The 16009-nt window shown below is 34.1% G+C and overlaps 1 protein-coding gene across 2 annotated transcripts in view; it reads right to left on the bottom strand.

The window, feature by feature from the left end:
* LOC114329203 (alpha-actinin, sarcomeric) overlaps positions 1–16009 on the bottom strand; it is a 377312-nt gene that overhangs the window by 13396 nt on the left and 347907 nt on the right. For both annotated transcript variants that reach the window (XM_028278239.2, XM_028278240.2), the window contains exons 9-11: positions 14408–14536; positions 13809–13893; positions 3036–3267 (exon numbers count right to left, since the gene is read on the bottom strand). In XM_028278239.2, the coding sequence (XP_028134040.1) occupies positions 3036–3267; positions 13809–13893; positions 14408–14536 (446 nt within the window). The remainder of the gene's footprint in view (positions 1–3035; positions 3268–13808; positions 13894–14407; positions 14537–16009) is intronic.

The following is a 16009-nucleotide window of genomic DNA, read 5'->3' as shown; positions in this document are numbered from 1 at the left end:
ATATTCTCTTTATTTACTGTCTTTCTGACTTGGTTTTGTATAAACCGCTTCAGTATCTTCAGTGTAGATATGTCGAACCTCCCAACGTTCGCCATTGTGTCCTTTAAAGGACCTGAGAGCCGGTAGCATTGTGGATGTATTTCAACTTCGGTTTCTTCACTTAATCTAAATTCAAAGACAGAACTTCACCTTGTGTTAATTTTTACGTTACCCAGAATAGCGCCCAACTGCTGGGCCACTTTTTTAGTCGTCCAGGTTTATTTTACGTTCAAAGAATATGAATGTCGCTAAATAATACATAAAAAAAGCAGAAACAAAACCTATCAATTTTTTAGCCTATTTACCCGACTTTAAACTTTCTTCAGTGTATCTAATTGTTCGTATTGTTAAGCCTGCTGATAAGTAATTTAACGAAATAAATAAATTATACAAACCTCTCGTCTTGACTGAGAGCATGCAAAAAATATATAAAGTCAGGTAAAGGAAGGATCTACAATTAAAAGTAGTAGACCATGAGTAGGTGGAGAGCTTATCTAACTATTTAGTGAAAATAGAACAACCGAATTCCACTGCAGCTTTAATTTAATACTCCTAGCTTAAAAGTAAAGGTGAAGATTTTAAGAATGATAGCGGGCGAGACTGATATCCGTTATAGTCGTTATACAGTAAGGAACGAAGAAACAATAAGAAATACATGCGGATTTAATGACATAGTTGGATGGAGAAGGTAATAGCATTGTTCGTGATATGAACATAAAAAATTGCGAATATTACTTGAATGATTGGTGCGAATATTACTTGAAGACAAACCAACAAGCCGTAAATTCGAAAGAAGTAACGAGATAGCCATCAAAATCGCAGAAAAGCATGCTCTGAAGAATGAAAAATCCATAATTATAAACGCAAAACAAAAAGAAAAAATCTAAAAGTTATTAAAGAATATGAACATATTGATTAAATACACAGTCAGTTTTATATATGGAACGCCTCGATTATTTCAAAGACGGCTTGCACGATTTATAAAGATTATTGTATGTAAGGGTCCTTTGATGCGGCCGATATTATGGTGGTATTTAAATTTTTGTTAGATCTTCCGTTTTTCTGGACATCTAATGAAATTTCTTATTTCAAATAAAATACCCTGTATATTTTTGCGTTTTGAAGTGCTTAAGAAATACTGACCATTTTTCATGTAATGTTTCCTATACCTAAATTCAATACAGTGGAACCTCGATTACCCGTCAGGGTACCGGACCAAGGGTATGACGGATAATCGAAAAGACGGTTAACAGAACATTAAATAAATTAAAAATTGATAATACAACTCTCAAATTTTATTTGTATGTTTTGTTTGATAATATACTTAAGGGGAATTTGTGTTCGTGTTAATCTTGTCCAATTTAGTTTAAAATATTCTGACATCTTTCTTAATTAATTTCTTAATCGGTGTAAGATCATGCAATCTACTTTATTGAATTCTTCTTGTTGAGAATACCACTCTTTGAATGGTTGCATGTGCGATGCAACTTCTCTAGCGTCTTTAGGCAAATCTTTGTCAGTTGCAAAATCATCATCGACATCGCCACCGTCAAATTCCAAGTTTGTGTCAGCTTCTGAACCTGTTTCGTCAGCCTCTGTTTTGCCATTTCGATAGCCGCTTGCGTAATCATCACAAATTAACCATTCCTGTAAGCTGTAAGTCATCTTTAGGCAACGAAAACAAAACAGTTGATTCAGCCATAACTTCATTTGTTACCGCATTTTACATTTCAGCGAATTTCGTCTGGCTTATCGCAATGCTAAAAAAAATGAATTGATGACTCAAATTTTTTCTTATGTACTCAAGTTCAACTTATGTACGCACCCTGACGGTTAACAGAGGTGACGGTTAATGGAGAGACGGATAATCGAGGTTCCACTGTAATTTCGGAGTTATTGGTACATTTCTTTAAACAATTCTTTTTAAACAAATTATAATACTCAGTTTTTTAGGCCGGGCCAGATATTATTTTAGATTTTTTGGATCCTTCGAAATTCGGAACAAAAAAGGTCTCTAGTAATTTATCTCAGTTGATCGTCTTCGAGATATAAAGAAATTAAAACTGGAAAAAACGATAGAATAAGATATAAACTTTAATTTAGGCAATTTGTAATTTAAAAAATATTTTTTCTTTTTTTTTTGTGAGCCTTGAAAATCGTCATTTTTCATTTTCTTCAGTTTTAAATTGTTTATAACTAGAAAACGATCTACTAAAGAAAAAAAATTAAAACATACTTTTTTGTTCCGAACCAAAAAAATCTAAAATAATATCTGCGTAGACCGAAAAAATTAATTTTTATAATTTGTTAAAAAAGTTTTTTTTAGATAAATGTACCAATAACTCCGAAAGTATGGCATTTAGGTATAGGGAATAGTACAGGAAAAATAATCATTATTTCTTAATGACTTTAAAACGCAAAAAATATACAGGGTATTCCCTTGAAAATAAGTTCATTAGATTTCCAAAAAATGGAAGATCTGACAACAATGCAAATCATTACAAGATCTTTACAGACCAAAATTTATAAAATCATACAAGCCGTTTCCGAGATAATTGAGGCCCATACATAAAACTCACTCTGTATAATTTGAATTCGGAAATTTTTTGAACATTAACATTTTGAAGATACTTCTCTAACAGTGTTGGGAAGAAAGAGATCGTGGTATATTTTTAGATTTCAAACAACTTTAGTAGAATACAACATACTAAATTAATAAAAGTGTCGCGAAAGTAAAAATGCCCACAAAAAGTATATCTTAAAAACAACCAACAGAGATCACGATTCTATGAGGAGTAAGGAAATGCTACAGTCTCACACTCACTTTAACCCTAAAGTGTCAAACACACAGAAATAATGTTTCACACAATCAGATACTTTTATAATATTGGTGATCTACATGAAAGTGCAAAAAATTGTCTCTTAAATTGTAACGGAAGTATGAAAGGTGGTAATATAAGTATTTACAAACTCAACAATAAAATAATATTCCTCACCTGTTTTCAAAGATCATGCTTTCTTGTACGGCTTGATGGATCTTCTCCAATTCCTCAATGTGTGGTTTGTAAGCATATACACCCTGTTCGTATTCCTTAAGTCTATGCAATTGATCTTCTAGTGTACCGTGGAGTCCCATACCGATAGCAGTTACAGCGTCCAATTGACGTTCTATCCATGGTCCAACACCGTTAGCCTTCTCGGCGAATTGACGCCTGAGCATTTCATTATCTGTGTTTCAGAATAGTTAAGGAAAATAATAAGAAAATTTGTAAGGTATGTTAAAATTGTGTGCAGTTTTATAACTGTTAATTTCTGTGACAATCTCAGTCTGCTAGAAAAAAAAAATAGTTGCACTTAAAGATAGGTAAGTACTTCTATGAGTAAGCATATTGGACCACTAACAGGGAATTAAAGCAAACTAGTCCATGAAAAACCTTGTCTTTTACAAACAAACTATTAAAATACCTACACCAAAATCATCCATTTGATTTTTCGGACAGTAAACGCATTATAGAATTCAGTAGAGTATAAAAGAGAACAATAACACAAAATTATAGAGTATAGATTTGTTAGACTGAGAATATAATGTAGAAAACAAGTCAAGTCCGTAATACTTATGCAACTGAAATGAGTACTGAAACGTAGCCAACCGAAAGATTGATATCTGATACGCATAACAAGAAAATGAAAAAAAAAGGAAGGATATAAGAGGATTGGAATAGGAAAAAATCTAAATTGGATTTAAGAAAAAACCAAACCTGAAACAAAAAACTCAGCAGTGAGTCAATTCAGCAGGCGTTGAAATGCTGACACAATGATATTTTATAAGAAAGCATAAAATCCAGAAATTAGTTAAAAGGTTTCATACAACTGACCACGATCATTGCTGTTGATATTCACTTTTCCAATGAAAGATTCAAAAGAAGAAGCTACGGTTTATGAAGGCCTAAAAGTAGCAGGAATTTGATGAGCTAAACTACTTTACAATTACAGCCAGTTGTCTATATTGCGGCTATGCTGGATCAAAAAAACTTTTAAGAGGTTACAGTAGCGATCAACATGTAGCAACAAACGCGGTCCAAGATTGCGGCTGTAATTTTGAATATTTTTTCGAGATATTTGGCACATATATTCGTAATATAATAAAGAATGGCGGTACAGAGCCTAATTTAAGAAATATATTAGTATGTGGAAATTACTCTGTAATTAAATACAATATTAAAAAAACGAGCCCGTACCGCCATTAAGAAGAACAATATAATAAAAAATACACTTTCTTCAAATAAACTTTTTTATCCCATGCCTAGATTTTGTGTCATTTTGGACCTAAAATTTTTTATTTCTAACAAGAAATCGAACATATATTAGACCTAATAACTAATTAGGCAACATAGAGAAATTGTCACTGTCATTTTGACAAACCTGCGTCAGATTTTCTCTTATCTGTTCTGTTATCTTTATCGATATCTCTTCAGTGCAGTAGTGTATTATTTTAAGAATTCGTTATTGTTGTTTCATATTAAAGTAGTGTTTATTTATAGTTTTGTATAATAGAACGAGGTTGTTGGCCTATTTGAAAAAATAGATTTTTGTTAATTGTGAGTTTTACTTATAATATGTAGGTAGGTAAGTATCTTTTATATAAAAATATTTCGAATTCTAATGCGAGTATATAAAGTTAGAGTGCCTTTGGCGCTCTATGAACTAAATAAAATAAGACGACTCTTGTTTCGCTTCACAACGAAATGATTATTTATCCAGATTTAGCCATACGGCTCACACTCCCTCTAAGGGGAAAATTGACTCATCCCAGATACCTACGGTATCAAAAGGATTGAGCTCTGGTGGGACTCTTTCCGTGTTATCGAGCCCTAGGTGACTTGGAATGCAGGTGTATCTCCCAAAAATTTTCGTACACTTCTGGCCGTCGCAAGTAGTACAGCTTTCTGCATGGTCTTATAAAGATGTTCATTGAGACCCAGCTTTTTTATGCTTTCGAGGAGGGTCTTCGGAATGACTCCAGTAGTAGATATAACAATAGGTATCGTCTGGGTACTTTGCATTCTCCACTGTCTCCGTATTTGAATTTCCAGATCTCTATACTTGGCGATCTTTTCAGTAAATTTACTACGTAGATTATTGTTGTTAGGTATCGCCACATCAATTAGTGTTGTTTGTCTTGTTAATTTATTAACTAGTACGAGATCTGGTCTATTATGTGCCACTGTTTGGTCTGTGAGCACACTGCGGTCCCAGTATAGCTTGTAGTTGCCATTCTCAAGCATACTCTCAGGAACGTATTGATAATATGGGAGATGGTCCGTTTGGAGAAGTCCCAACTTGTTAGCTATCTCTTGATGAAGGATTTTTCCCACTGCGTCATGCCGTTCCTTATATTCAGTTGCAGCAAATGCCTGGCAGCCCCCTGTAATATGTTGGATGGTTTCTTGGGCTTGACATCCATATCGGCATCTGTCGTTTTGAACCTGAGGGTCTTTGACGATATATTTCAGGTAATTTCTGGTTGGTATAACCTGATCCTGAATGGCCAGTAATGAACCCTCCGTTTCAGGGAACATCTTTCCTGATGTCAACCAATAGTTCGACGCTATATTGTCGACATAGTCTTGGCTAACTTCATTGGGATGTCGCCCGTGCAGAGGTTTACCCATCCAGGTGCGCAGTTTTTCATCCTTAGTAAGGTGGTTTATGCGCATTTCTGGTTCCCTCAGTTTGATCGGTGTTGTGTCATCTACTGCGCAAATTGCGCGGTGTAGAGTAGATGTCTCAGCCTGCATCTGAAAATAAGTTCTTAAATTAGCAATCTGTTTATCTAATTGCTCACCTATATCCATAAGTCCTCTTCCTCCTAAATACCGGGGTAATGTCGTTCGTTCTACTGCACTTTTAGGGTGGTGTTTTTGTGCCTTTGTGAGGTGTGTTCGTACTTTTCGCTGAAGATTTTCTATATCCGTTTTTGTCCACTTAACAATACCAAATGAATAGCTAAGCGCGGAACAAGCGTAGGTGTTCAGTGCCTTAAACAAATTTTTACTGTTAAGCTGTGAACGAAGCAGCTGTTTAACCCTTCTTATAAACTCAGTAGTTATCTCAGTTTTCATTTGCTTATGGTCAATTTTCCGCGCCTGCTTTACTCCAAGATATTTGTACATATCGTTATCGCCCATGGCCTCGATGTTCTGGCCATTTTGCATATCGAATCCACCGGGCTGTACCTTTCCTTTGACTATATTCAAAACACGGCACTTGTCTAGACCGAACTGCATACTAATATCATTAGAGAATGTTTCTACAGTTTTTAGCATCTCTTCTAGGTGTTCTCGAGTGGAAGCCATTAATTTCAAATCATCCATATACAACAGATGATTGAGCTTCGCTACTACAGTATTATTGCTTTTAATGCTAAAACCTGAGTCTGTGGAGTTTAATAGCTGGGAAAGGGGGTTCAAAGCTAAACAGAACCACAGTGGACTCAACGAGTCTCCTTGAAACAGGCCCCGGTTGATTGCGATATTTTCGGTTTCAATATTGTTTTCACCAGGTATTTGGAGGTGAATTTTAGTCTTCCAATCTCTCATTATATGCCTTAAAAAGGTCACTATGTTATCATCGACCTTGTATATTTTCAAAATATCTATTAGCCATTCATGCGGTACTGAATCAAAGGCCTTTTTATAGTCAATAAAAGCAGTAAAAAGATTCCTTTTTTTAGTGAATGCCTGGTTAGAAATGACTGAGTCGATGATAAGCTGTTCTTTGCAGCCCATGGAACCCTTAGCGCATCCTTTCTGTTGAGGCTCTATGATATTGTTTAGAGCACAGTGTTGGTAGATACGCCGGGTTACACAGGATGTGACCAATTTATACAAAGTTGGAAGACAAGTAATTGGGCGGTACTTGGATGGATCTTGGGTGTTATTTTGATCCTTGGGTATTAAATAAGTAGTTCCCTGAGTTAGAAATGATGGTAATTCCTGCGGATTAGAAATAACATGATTAATTAATGTTGATAAGCACTCATGAATACTCCAAAACTTTTTAAGCCAGAAGTTCTGAACTCCGTCTGGTCCAGGAGATTTCCAGTTATGAAGCTCTTTGATGACATTTGAGACTTCTTCAGTCGTGAATGGTTCGTAGTTAGCAGCGACGTAGTGGTGACAGTTGTGCGTCGTATCTTCTATCCAGCCAGCATTGTTGTTAAAAGCAGCTGGTGTGGAAAGTTGATTTCCCCAAAACTCATGAATTTCTTCTTGGCTTGGGTAAGACTTGTCGACACTTTCTACGGTGGAATTGAGTTTTCGGTAAAACGCCTTCTCAGAGTTCTCAAAAAGTGCATTGTCACATTTTCGGTTGCTACTAACTTTATACCTTCTTAATCGTCCTGAATAGACAGAGAGTTTTTGTTTTAATGTATCCAGACACTGTTGGGCTGTGTTATTTTCTGGATCGTATCTCGAGTGTCTTGCAGTGCTCCGCATTATTTCTTCAGCTCTCTTAATGACTTTTCTACTTGTTACACCTCTTATATATTCTGTGACTTGACCAATATCCCTACGCAGTAATTCAATTTTTCCGAGAAGTCTTTTTTCCCATGGTGCAATTCTGTTACCAGTCCTTCCGTTATTAGTACCCCGTCGTGTTCTGATCTTAACGCCCATTACATTGGCAATTGCTGTTGCTGCACAGTAGATTAGCATATGCAGATATTCCAATGTGTGGGCTTCTACGATATAATTGGGTAGGACTTCGGTGTTCACAATTTGTAACAGCGCACCTAGTTTCTTACAAGAGTTTATTCGTGGTAGCGGTGGTCTGCTAAGTGGATTTGTTCCATTAAACTCTTGTACGGCACGAGCCATTTCGTTTTCTAGACTATCGCGCAACTCGTTGTTTTCCAGCTGTGTATTGTCAGGTTGAGTTTCTGGTATGGGAATCTCAGGAATCTGCTCCTCAAGGATTTCATTAGGGACTTGATCTAAAACTAGCTCTTGGTTATTAATCTCCCGTTCGACTTCGCTTTTGATGGCATCGCGTCTAGTCTCTGGGATAAGATTATTTCTTATGATTACCCGGTATTGATCTGATACTCTTTGCTCCGATACTTGAATATCTGGGTACTCCCTGCAAAATTCGGCATACAGCTGTTGTCTGTAGCCGATCGTTTCTTGACCGAGGTTTGTCACCTTATAATAGAAGCGCAAAATGCTTTCGTTGATGGACACAGTCCATTTCATGCGCTGCCTCGGTCGTCCCGATTATTTATTATTATTATTTAGTGCAAATACCTACGTTAACATAAAATTTTCACCCATTTTGGTTTATTTTTATAAATATTTATTTACTAATAACAAAATTGCTTTCTATTACTTCCATTTAACGCGCCTATAAGTATAATTGTCAAAATATTGATCTTAGATAATGTCAAAGATTACCACTGTTGCCAAAGTTTCGCAGACCGAAAAAAGGTATGATATTATCTCCCGAAGTTATATTGATGACGCGCTACTGTATGCTCTTAATAGTATCCAGAATTACCCCTTAAAGTTTGTCGCACTTATTTAGAAACACCCTGTATTGATGAAGAACATGGCTAGTTGTCAAAGTACCTAACTTGTTTATTATCCAACATAAGTGAATTAGTCAAAAAGCAGAATGTTAAGAAAGCCTAAGGCTACAATTGAGTTTAATTTCAATATTTTTTAAATGTTAGAATATTCCACAGGGTGTTACGAACTTTCAGGAAAAACACAGTATTATTGTTACACCCGGTATACAATGACATTTACCTGTTCAGCAACACTATTACTACATCCATATTCTTAGAGAATAAGGCTATAACATATTAAAAAAATCACTAAAATCGGACAACAGGTTTAGGAGATTCGAAACATCAAAAATGACACATTTTTATGGTGTCCCGTTTTTTTTTTGTCCAGGAGTGTATAAATAAACAGTACTTTCCTATGAAACAACAATAACGAATTTTTAAAATAATACACTACTGCACTCAGGGCCGTCTTAACCATACACGGCGCCGGGGTGCAAGACTCGTCTTTGCGCCCCTTTTTGTCAGAAGATTATATAGGTTATGGGTACGCTAAAATTAAAACTAATTATGTTTGCTTTCTTTATTTTTATATTAAAAAACTTGGTGTTAGTATTAAAAAACATCAATCTTATAACACTATACCTACCATACTTTTTAAAGTATATCAAAGTCAACTTTTCTAGCTTTTAAGTTGGCAAAAAATTTTATTGCTTCGGTGACATCTATTTTTACTTGCTTTTCTCTACTTATTAAAGCCAGGTTTGTTAATCTGTCTTGGTCCATTGTTGAGCGCAGATAATTTTTGATCAATTTAAGTTTAGAAAAAGACCTTTATCCTGCAGCTATTGTTACTGGAAGTGTTAAATAGAAAGATTTGGGAAAACGGAGAGTAAATTATTAGAATATAATATTATATAACTTAAAATATCGAGTGGAGTTGTGTCTATATTATTAAAAAATATTGGTAACAATTCTAACTCATGGAATAGATCTTCGCCATCTATATTAGATATATTTCCATGCGCTAGTTTTTTTTGGTAAATTTAAACACTGTGTTTTTTAAGTTTTCTTCAGAGTTGCTCCAACTCGATATATTTTCCACGAAAGATAAATTTTAATTAGTTCCCTCAACATTTCAAATCTTTCATTTAATTTTGTAACGGCAACGTCCAATACATAATAATAGAATTTAACTTTAAAATTTTGTTTTGGGTCTTAAAAGGCTCATCTGCAGCCTCGTTATTGAAATGTCTTTTTCGGGGACGTGGACGAAGAGTTTCAGAAAATTTAGTTTCTAGCGCAATCTAGCGATAAAGGCCAATATGTTTTCTCTCATATTTGCCCAATTATTATACCCTTGGCCTCGTAAGTCATCTAAATCAATATTCAATAATTTCAAAAATTCTAACAAATAATTTGCTAATCCTTGTCCGGTAGTATCAGTAACCGGTAAAAACCTAGAAAATGCTGTCTAACTTCCGCAAGCTTTGTTGACGAATTGAGATAAACGAACCTAACAACAATAGTACATAAGTTGTTCCTTGTGTGAAATATCAAGTGTGCAATCTAAAAAGAATAGAATAATATTTAGATTGTTTTAAAAGATCAACAATTGTGCATTTAATTTTTTCACCAATTACACTTATCAATTAATTTTGAATATTATGTCCAAGATAATATTCTCGTGATACGAGGTATTAATATAATACGAGGCCTGAACACTTTGAATTCGTGCAATGTGTTCTGATAGCGTAGTATCAAAATTGGAAATACATTCTATTAATTTTAAAAAGTTACCGTTATCCGATTCACACAACCTTTGACTGGTTCCTCTTAAGGACATAGGCGCAACATGTCCCCTGTCAAAATGTTCAATGTGTTTTAAATGTATTAATTTTTTTCGAATCCTGAGAAACTAATAAATATTTTTGAAAAATTTAAACGCAGAATGAAAGATTGCATACTGAGGGCAGAAATTCCCTCAAAACTTCTATAATGTTTATTTTAATAAGTTATAGAGGTGAAAATAAAAGAAAATTTAGTGTGATTTTTAATTGCAAATATTTCATTGAAAAGAAACATTTTATTTATTCTAAGGGACTTTTGACCCTCGGTAATATCGTAATCTTTCATTTTTTCAAATGTTTCAAATTTTTTAAAAATACTTATCACTTTTCTCAGGATTCGAAAAAATGAATACATACATTTAAAACACATTGAACATTTAGACAGGCGACATTTTGCGCCTTTCCTCTTAACGGTAAATGTTGTCGTGCTAAAAATGTTATTATTTCGATAATTCTTTCTAAATCCGCCGTTTACCTTTTTCTTCCGCGTTAAACTGCTGCTGAATTGGCAGAGTCTACTGTATGACTTTCTAGTAGGTCTTTTTTAGATTTTTTAAAAATACTTATCACTTTTCTCAGGATTCGAAAAAATGAATACATACATTTAAAATACATTGAACATTTAGGCAGGCGACATTTTGCGCCTTTCCCCTTAACGGTAAATTTTGTCGTGCTAAAAATGTTATTTCGATAATTCTTTCTAAACCCGCCGTTTACCTTTTTCTTTCGCGTTCAACTGCTGCTGAATTGGCAGAGTCTACTGTATGACTTTCTAGTAAGTCTTTTTTAGATCTAAGTACATATTCTTTTACAGAAATTAAAAGTGACTACAACTTTTCTCGTGTCTTTGTAAAAACGTAATGAACGTCTTTCTTGTCGCAAACGTAATGAAGAAAATTAGGTTTTTGAAAATCAGCATTTATATTTTCCTATTATAAAAGATTATACCGTCATACGACATTCAATATTAGTCAAAATAGTGTATTATACGTGTCACCTTTTTGAAATTATTATCGGAATAATCTAAATGGGTTTCATTTGTATATCGTAGCATTAATAGCCTTTTTAAAAAATACCGAAAGTGCACTTGTATGTTCTTGTTATTTGTAGTTTTTTAAGGACAAAAAGAGCAAGTTTGAGCTTAGCAAGTGTTCGGCTTGCGCCCCTTGGACTTGGCGCCTGGGTGCCCCGCACCCCTTGCACCCCCGGGTTAAGACGGCCCTGACTGCACTGGACCACACTGAACAGATATCGATAAAGATAAAAGAACAGATAAGAGAAAATCTGACGCAGGTTTGTCAAAATGACAGTGACAATTTCTTTATGTTGCCTAATTAGTTATTAGTTATAATATGTTCGATTTCTTATTAGAAATAAAAAAATTTAGTAGGTCCAAAATGACACAAAATCTAGGCATGGGATAAAAAAGTTTATTTGAAGAAAGTGTATTTTTTTGTTCTTACTACAGGCTCGTTTTTTTAATATTGTCCAATGTCCAATTTTAAATGTCCACAGAAGTCATGACACCATTTTCACTCACCAACATCTCTCTTTAAGTGTCACTTCAAACGTCCGTAGTCGGTGAACAAAAAATAATAGAAATAATGGACACAGGAAGGTTCTCCAGTATCGGTAAAAGTAGAAAACAATGAATGGCAGTTAATATGTCAATTTGCTGCAACAATTTAGCCACAACATAAGAAACGACACAAACAGGAACATATTCGTAAATATAACATGCTTTTTATCAGGATAACGCACAAGTCCACGCTCACGTGGATGTTCACAAGTGAGCGATTGAAACAGTCAAAGTTAATAAAACGGCTCAACGGTAAGAGATTCTAGTCTAATTCTAAGGCAAGTACTGCTGTGTCTTGATGATATGGTATTATCCATAATTTGAGAAATTACTATTCTCCTTCTTCCTCTTTGTAAGCAATTCTGCTTGTTCATTGGCGGATTGATACCTCTATGGAAGGTTGTCACTCCATCTTATGCGCGGTCGGCCGATACTTCTTCTATCGATTGGTGATTTATCTATTGCTATTTTAACCACACGTGTCTCTCCCATTCTGCTTTTGCGGTTATGCCATTCTTTTTTCTATTTAGTGTCCACTTGTTTGTACACTGTACGTTATACTATCTTCTAATGTCTTCACTCCTCTTTCGATCTCTCAGCGCCTTTCCTATAATTCTTATCAGTACTCTCATCTCTGCCGTTTAAAGTAGTGTTTGTGTTGTAGCTGTATCGGGTCTTGTTTGTGATGGATATGTTATTATTAGTCTTACACTTCTTATTATTAAGACATTCTGTCCGTCTATTTGCTCTTTGTACTTCTTTGTCCAGGTCTCCGTAGCTTGACAATGTAATTCTAAGGTATTTTAATTACTTATTTAATATTGACACCGTGTGTTTCCTTTTAAATTAGAAATGGGAGCACACCCAATACATGGCAACACTGCTTCCCCGCTTCCCACACACGAGTCGCGTCGATTTATTTAGTCATTCGTCGATTCTACATTGGCAATGTAACTCATTGTCATAAGCGATGTTGCCGATTTTAGCGCTTCCTTCAGTCGTGTATGGTATCATCAATTTCTATTTTACATCTGATTGGTTCTTGGCCTTTACTGGTTACTATTGTTTTAGTTTTCTGAAATGAAATTGTCATATTGAATTATTTTTCTCTTATGTTAAATCTGTGGACTAATCTTTGAAGACTATCTTCTTCATCTTGGGCTATCAATATCAGCTCTTCCTTTGTTGATGCTTTTGATGATTTCATCCATGATTAAATTGAAGAGCATAGGACTCAATAAGTCTTCCTATCTTAATCCGCTGCTTATGTCTATAGGTTCTATAAGTTGTCCATCTATTCTGACTTCCATTTTGTTGCTTTGGTAGATGTTTTCAATAGTTTTTAAGATATCTAGGGGGATTTCTCTATTATACACAGGATGGATTACATCTTTGAGTCTTGCTCTGTCAGATGCTTTCTTCAAGTCAATCAGACATAGGTCTATTATACTCTAGTGATTTCTCAGTATTTCTCGCTTTATGACGAATATTGCATCTGTACAAGATCTTCCAGTACGAAAACCCTGCTCATCTTCTAAACTTATCCTCTGATTCATTACAGAAATTATCGATATGTGTAATAAAAGTATAAACTCTAATAGAACACTCCACGTAATACTGTGAAACAAAAAATGTATAAATAAAAATGCAATCTCAATACTTTACTGCACATAATGGATTTTGCGCTAAGGCGCATGCGTATTGTATTAACTTCTCTTTTTATCATGATTATTGTATTTAACGCAAAAACCTATAAATTCTTTAAAAAGGATACTCTGTTGTTTCCTAAGTTCGGCTTGGAGTGTGGCATCTCTCTGAGGCACCAACTGCCTAACTTCTCCCCATTTTCTGGTCAAATCCTAAAAAATAAATGGAAAAATAAGTATTTGTTCGATTTTGGTCTTATAAAACCGACATTTTACCTCTAAGTCACAACCAAATCCTTCCTTATTTAGCACAAAAGATTGAAAAAGAAACGCATATTAATAATCTACGAAGGTAACTACAAGAAAACTCATGAAATGACTGAAAGAAATGAAAGAATCTACAAGAAATGAAGATAATTTTTCTCATCTATTTAAGCTTTAGTAATCTATGAAATCTACTAAACTAGAAAGTAAAAACATGCATAGGTCAAATTTTCAGAACATGAGACATTTGGTCACTGCTTAAGTATGGTTTGTTCTCATTGGTTATAATAGATTTAGTATTTTTTAAGTAGGTGTATCTACAAAACCAATACACATGCAGGATCTAAAAATCACTAGATGTATCTAAATTTCTTGTAGGATGGATGCGGTGCTTGATTGATACCTGATGGATATTTAATGGATGATTTGGTATGAGGATCAAATGAGCTATCAAAATACTTACGTGAGCTGTCAATGTCGTGTAGGGATTTTCTAGTCCACCAGGTACTTGATGTTGCTTAACAATAGATTCTACTTCTCTAACAAGTCCTACAATGCTTTGGTATTCTTTGTCGGCCTCTCCTAGTGTTGCCTACAAACGAAATTTTACTATAATTAGTAACAGGAACCATTAAACCTATCATTTTTTTCTATCTTTAATCATTTTAAGAGATGTTGTATCTATTTAATTTAGCTTCTATATCATTATCATTATTAAATATCTTATGTAAATAGGTAACATTTATTTTGATTTTAGTACGGTCGAACCCGCTTATAAGAAATTTATCCGCTTATAGGAATACGTTTTAATTAACTAATATCGCTTAATCGAATATTATTCAAGTGGACGAACAATTTTTTATTCATATTTTCCAAAAAAATTAAAATTATGTCTGGGTTATTATATTTTTCAGATAATAAATATTTTATTACGCACCAGTTGGACCCTTTTACGAAATACAACAGGCCATGAAATACCTCTTTTACTTGTCTCACAAGACTTGTAAAAATTTATATTGCGACCTACCTCGTTGCAGTTATAAATTTTATTGGTTAATGGTTTATTGACTTCGACAATACAATGGCAGACAAGAATAGAAATGTTCTCTTTTATTGATAACCGCCCTGTCCATAAACCAGACATAAGTTTGAATATTTTAACAATCCGTTTTTTGCCTGCCAATGTGCCAATTCATCAAAATACAGAATTCGACAAATTAAAGGACGAATATTTTTAAGAGTTGTTTCTTTTATCGATAATTTATCGGTTTTCGAAGATACTGAAGATTTATAACAAAACAATGAAACCACCCAACTCAATATTAAAGCGAAAGATGAGGCAAAATATGAAGATTTTTTCGATGTTGTGGATATTCCATCCAGTTTGGTAAGTCCTAACCGTTTGTAATATTATAAGAACATTTCTAGAGGGCCAATTCAATGTAATTTTTTCTAATTTGTATAACTTAAAGATTTTTCAAAAAAAATGAGAAGTAATTTTGGCGTATGCATTTTAAATAAGATAATATATCGTCGGTATACTGCGAAAACCAGGTAAATGACAAATTTTAAAATATTGAGTTAGGTATACCAAAATTCTCAGCTTTTTACGCTCTACATACAGGTAAAACCCAGTAAATGATACGACTTACCATTCAGCAGATAATTTGTGTGATAAACAAATAAATTACATATAACCAACTTTTCATTTCCAAGTAAAACAATATATCGCTACTTACTTCCACAAAATTAAAGTTCTGTTGCATGAAAAAGCAAGTAAACGCACATACATTATTTTTCCGGACAAAAATATATCTCTACTGCTGTATACCATATTCAGTAAAAAGGTGATAAATGTCTTACATTTTACATGTATATTATATTAAAATTTCTCATTCATATCGACTGGTAAAACCGATAGTATCGACTATGTTTCTTTGAATGGTCAAGAGGTACAGGTATGTGAGAAATTTTTTTTTGTATGACACTTTGTATATCAACGTCGTTAATGCAAGATGTTGTAAGAAAAATTGATATTCTATGTTGTTATGCAGATACGGGCAAA

The sequence above is a fragment of the Diabrotica virgifera genome, chromosome 1 (genome assembly GCF_917563875.1).
Source record: "Diabrotica virgifera virgifera chromosome 1, PGI_DIABVI_V3a".
NCBI lineage: Eukaryota > Metazoa > Arthropoda > Insecta > Coleoptera > Chrysomelidae > Diabrotica > Diabrotica virgifera.
The sequence above is the reverse complement of the archived record's forward strand: the minus strand, read 5'-3'. Positions and strand labels throughout refer to the sequence as shown.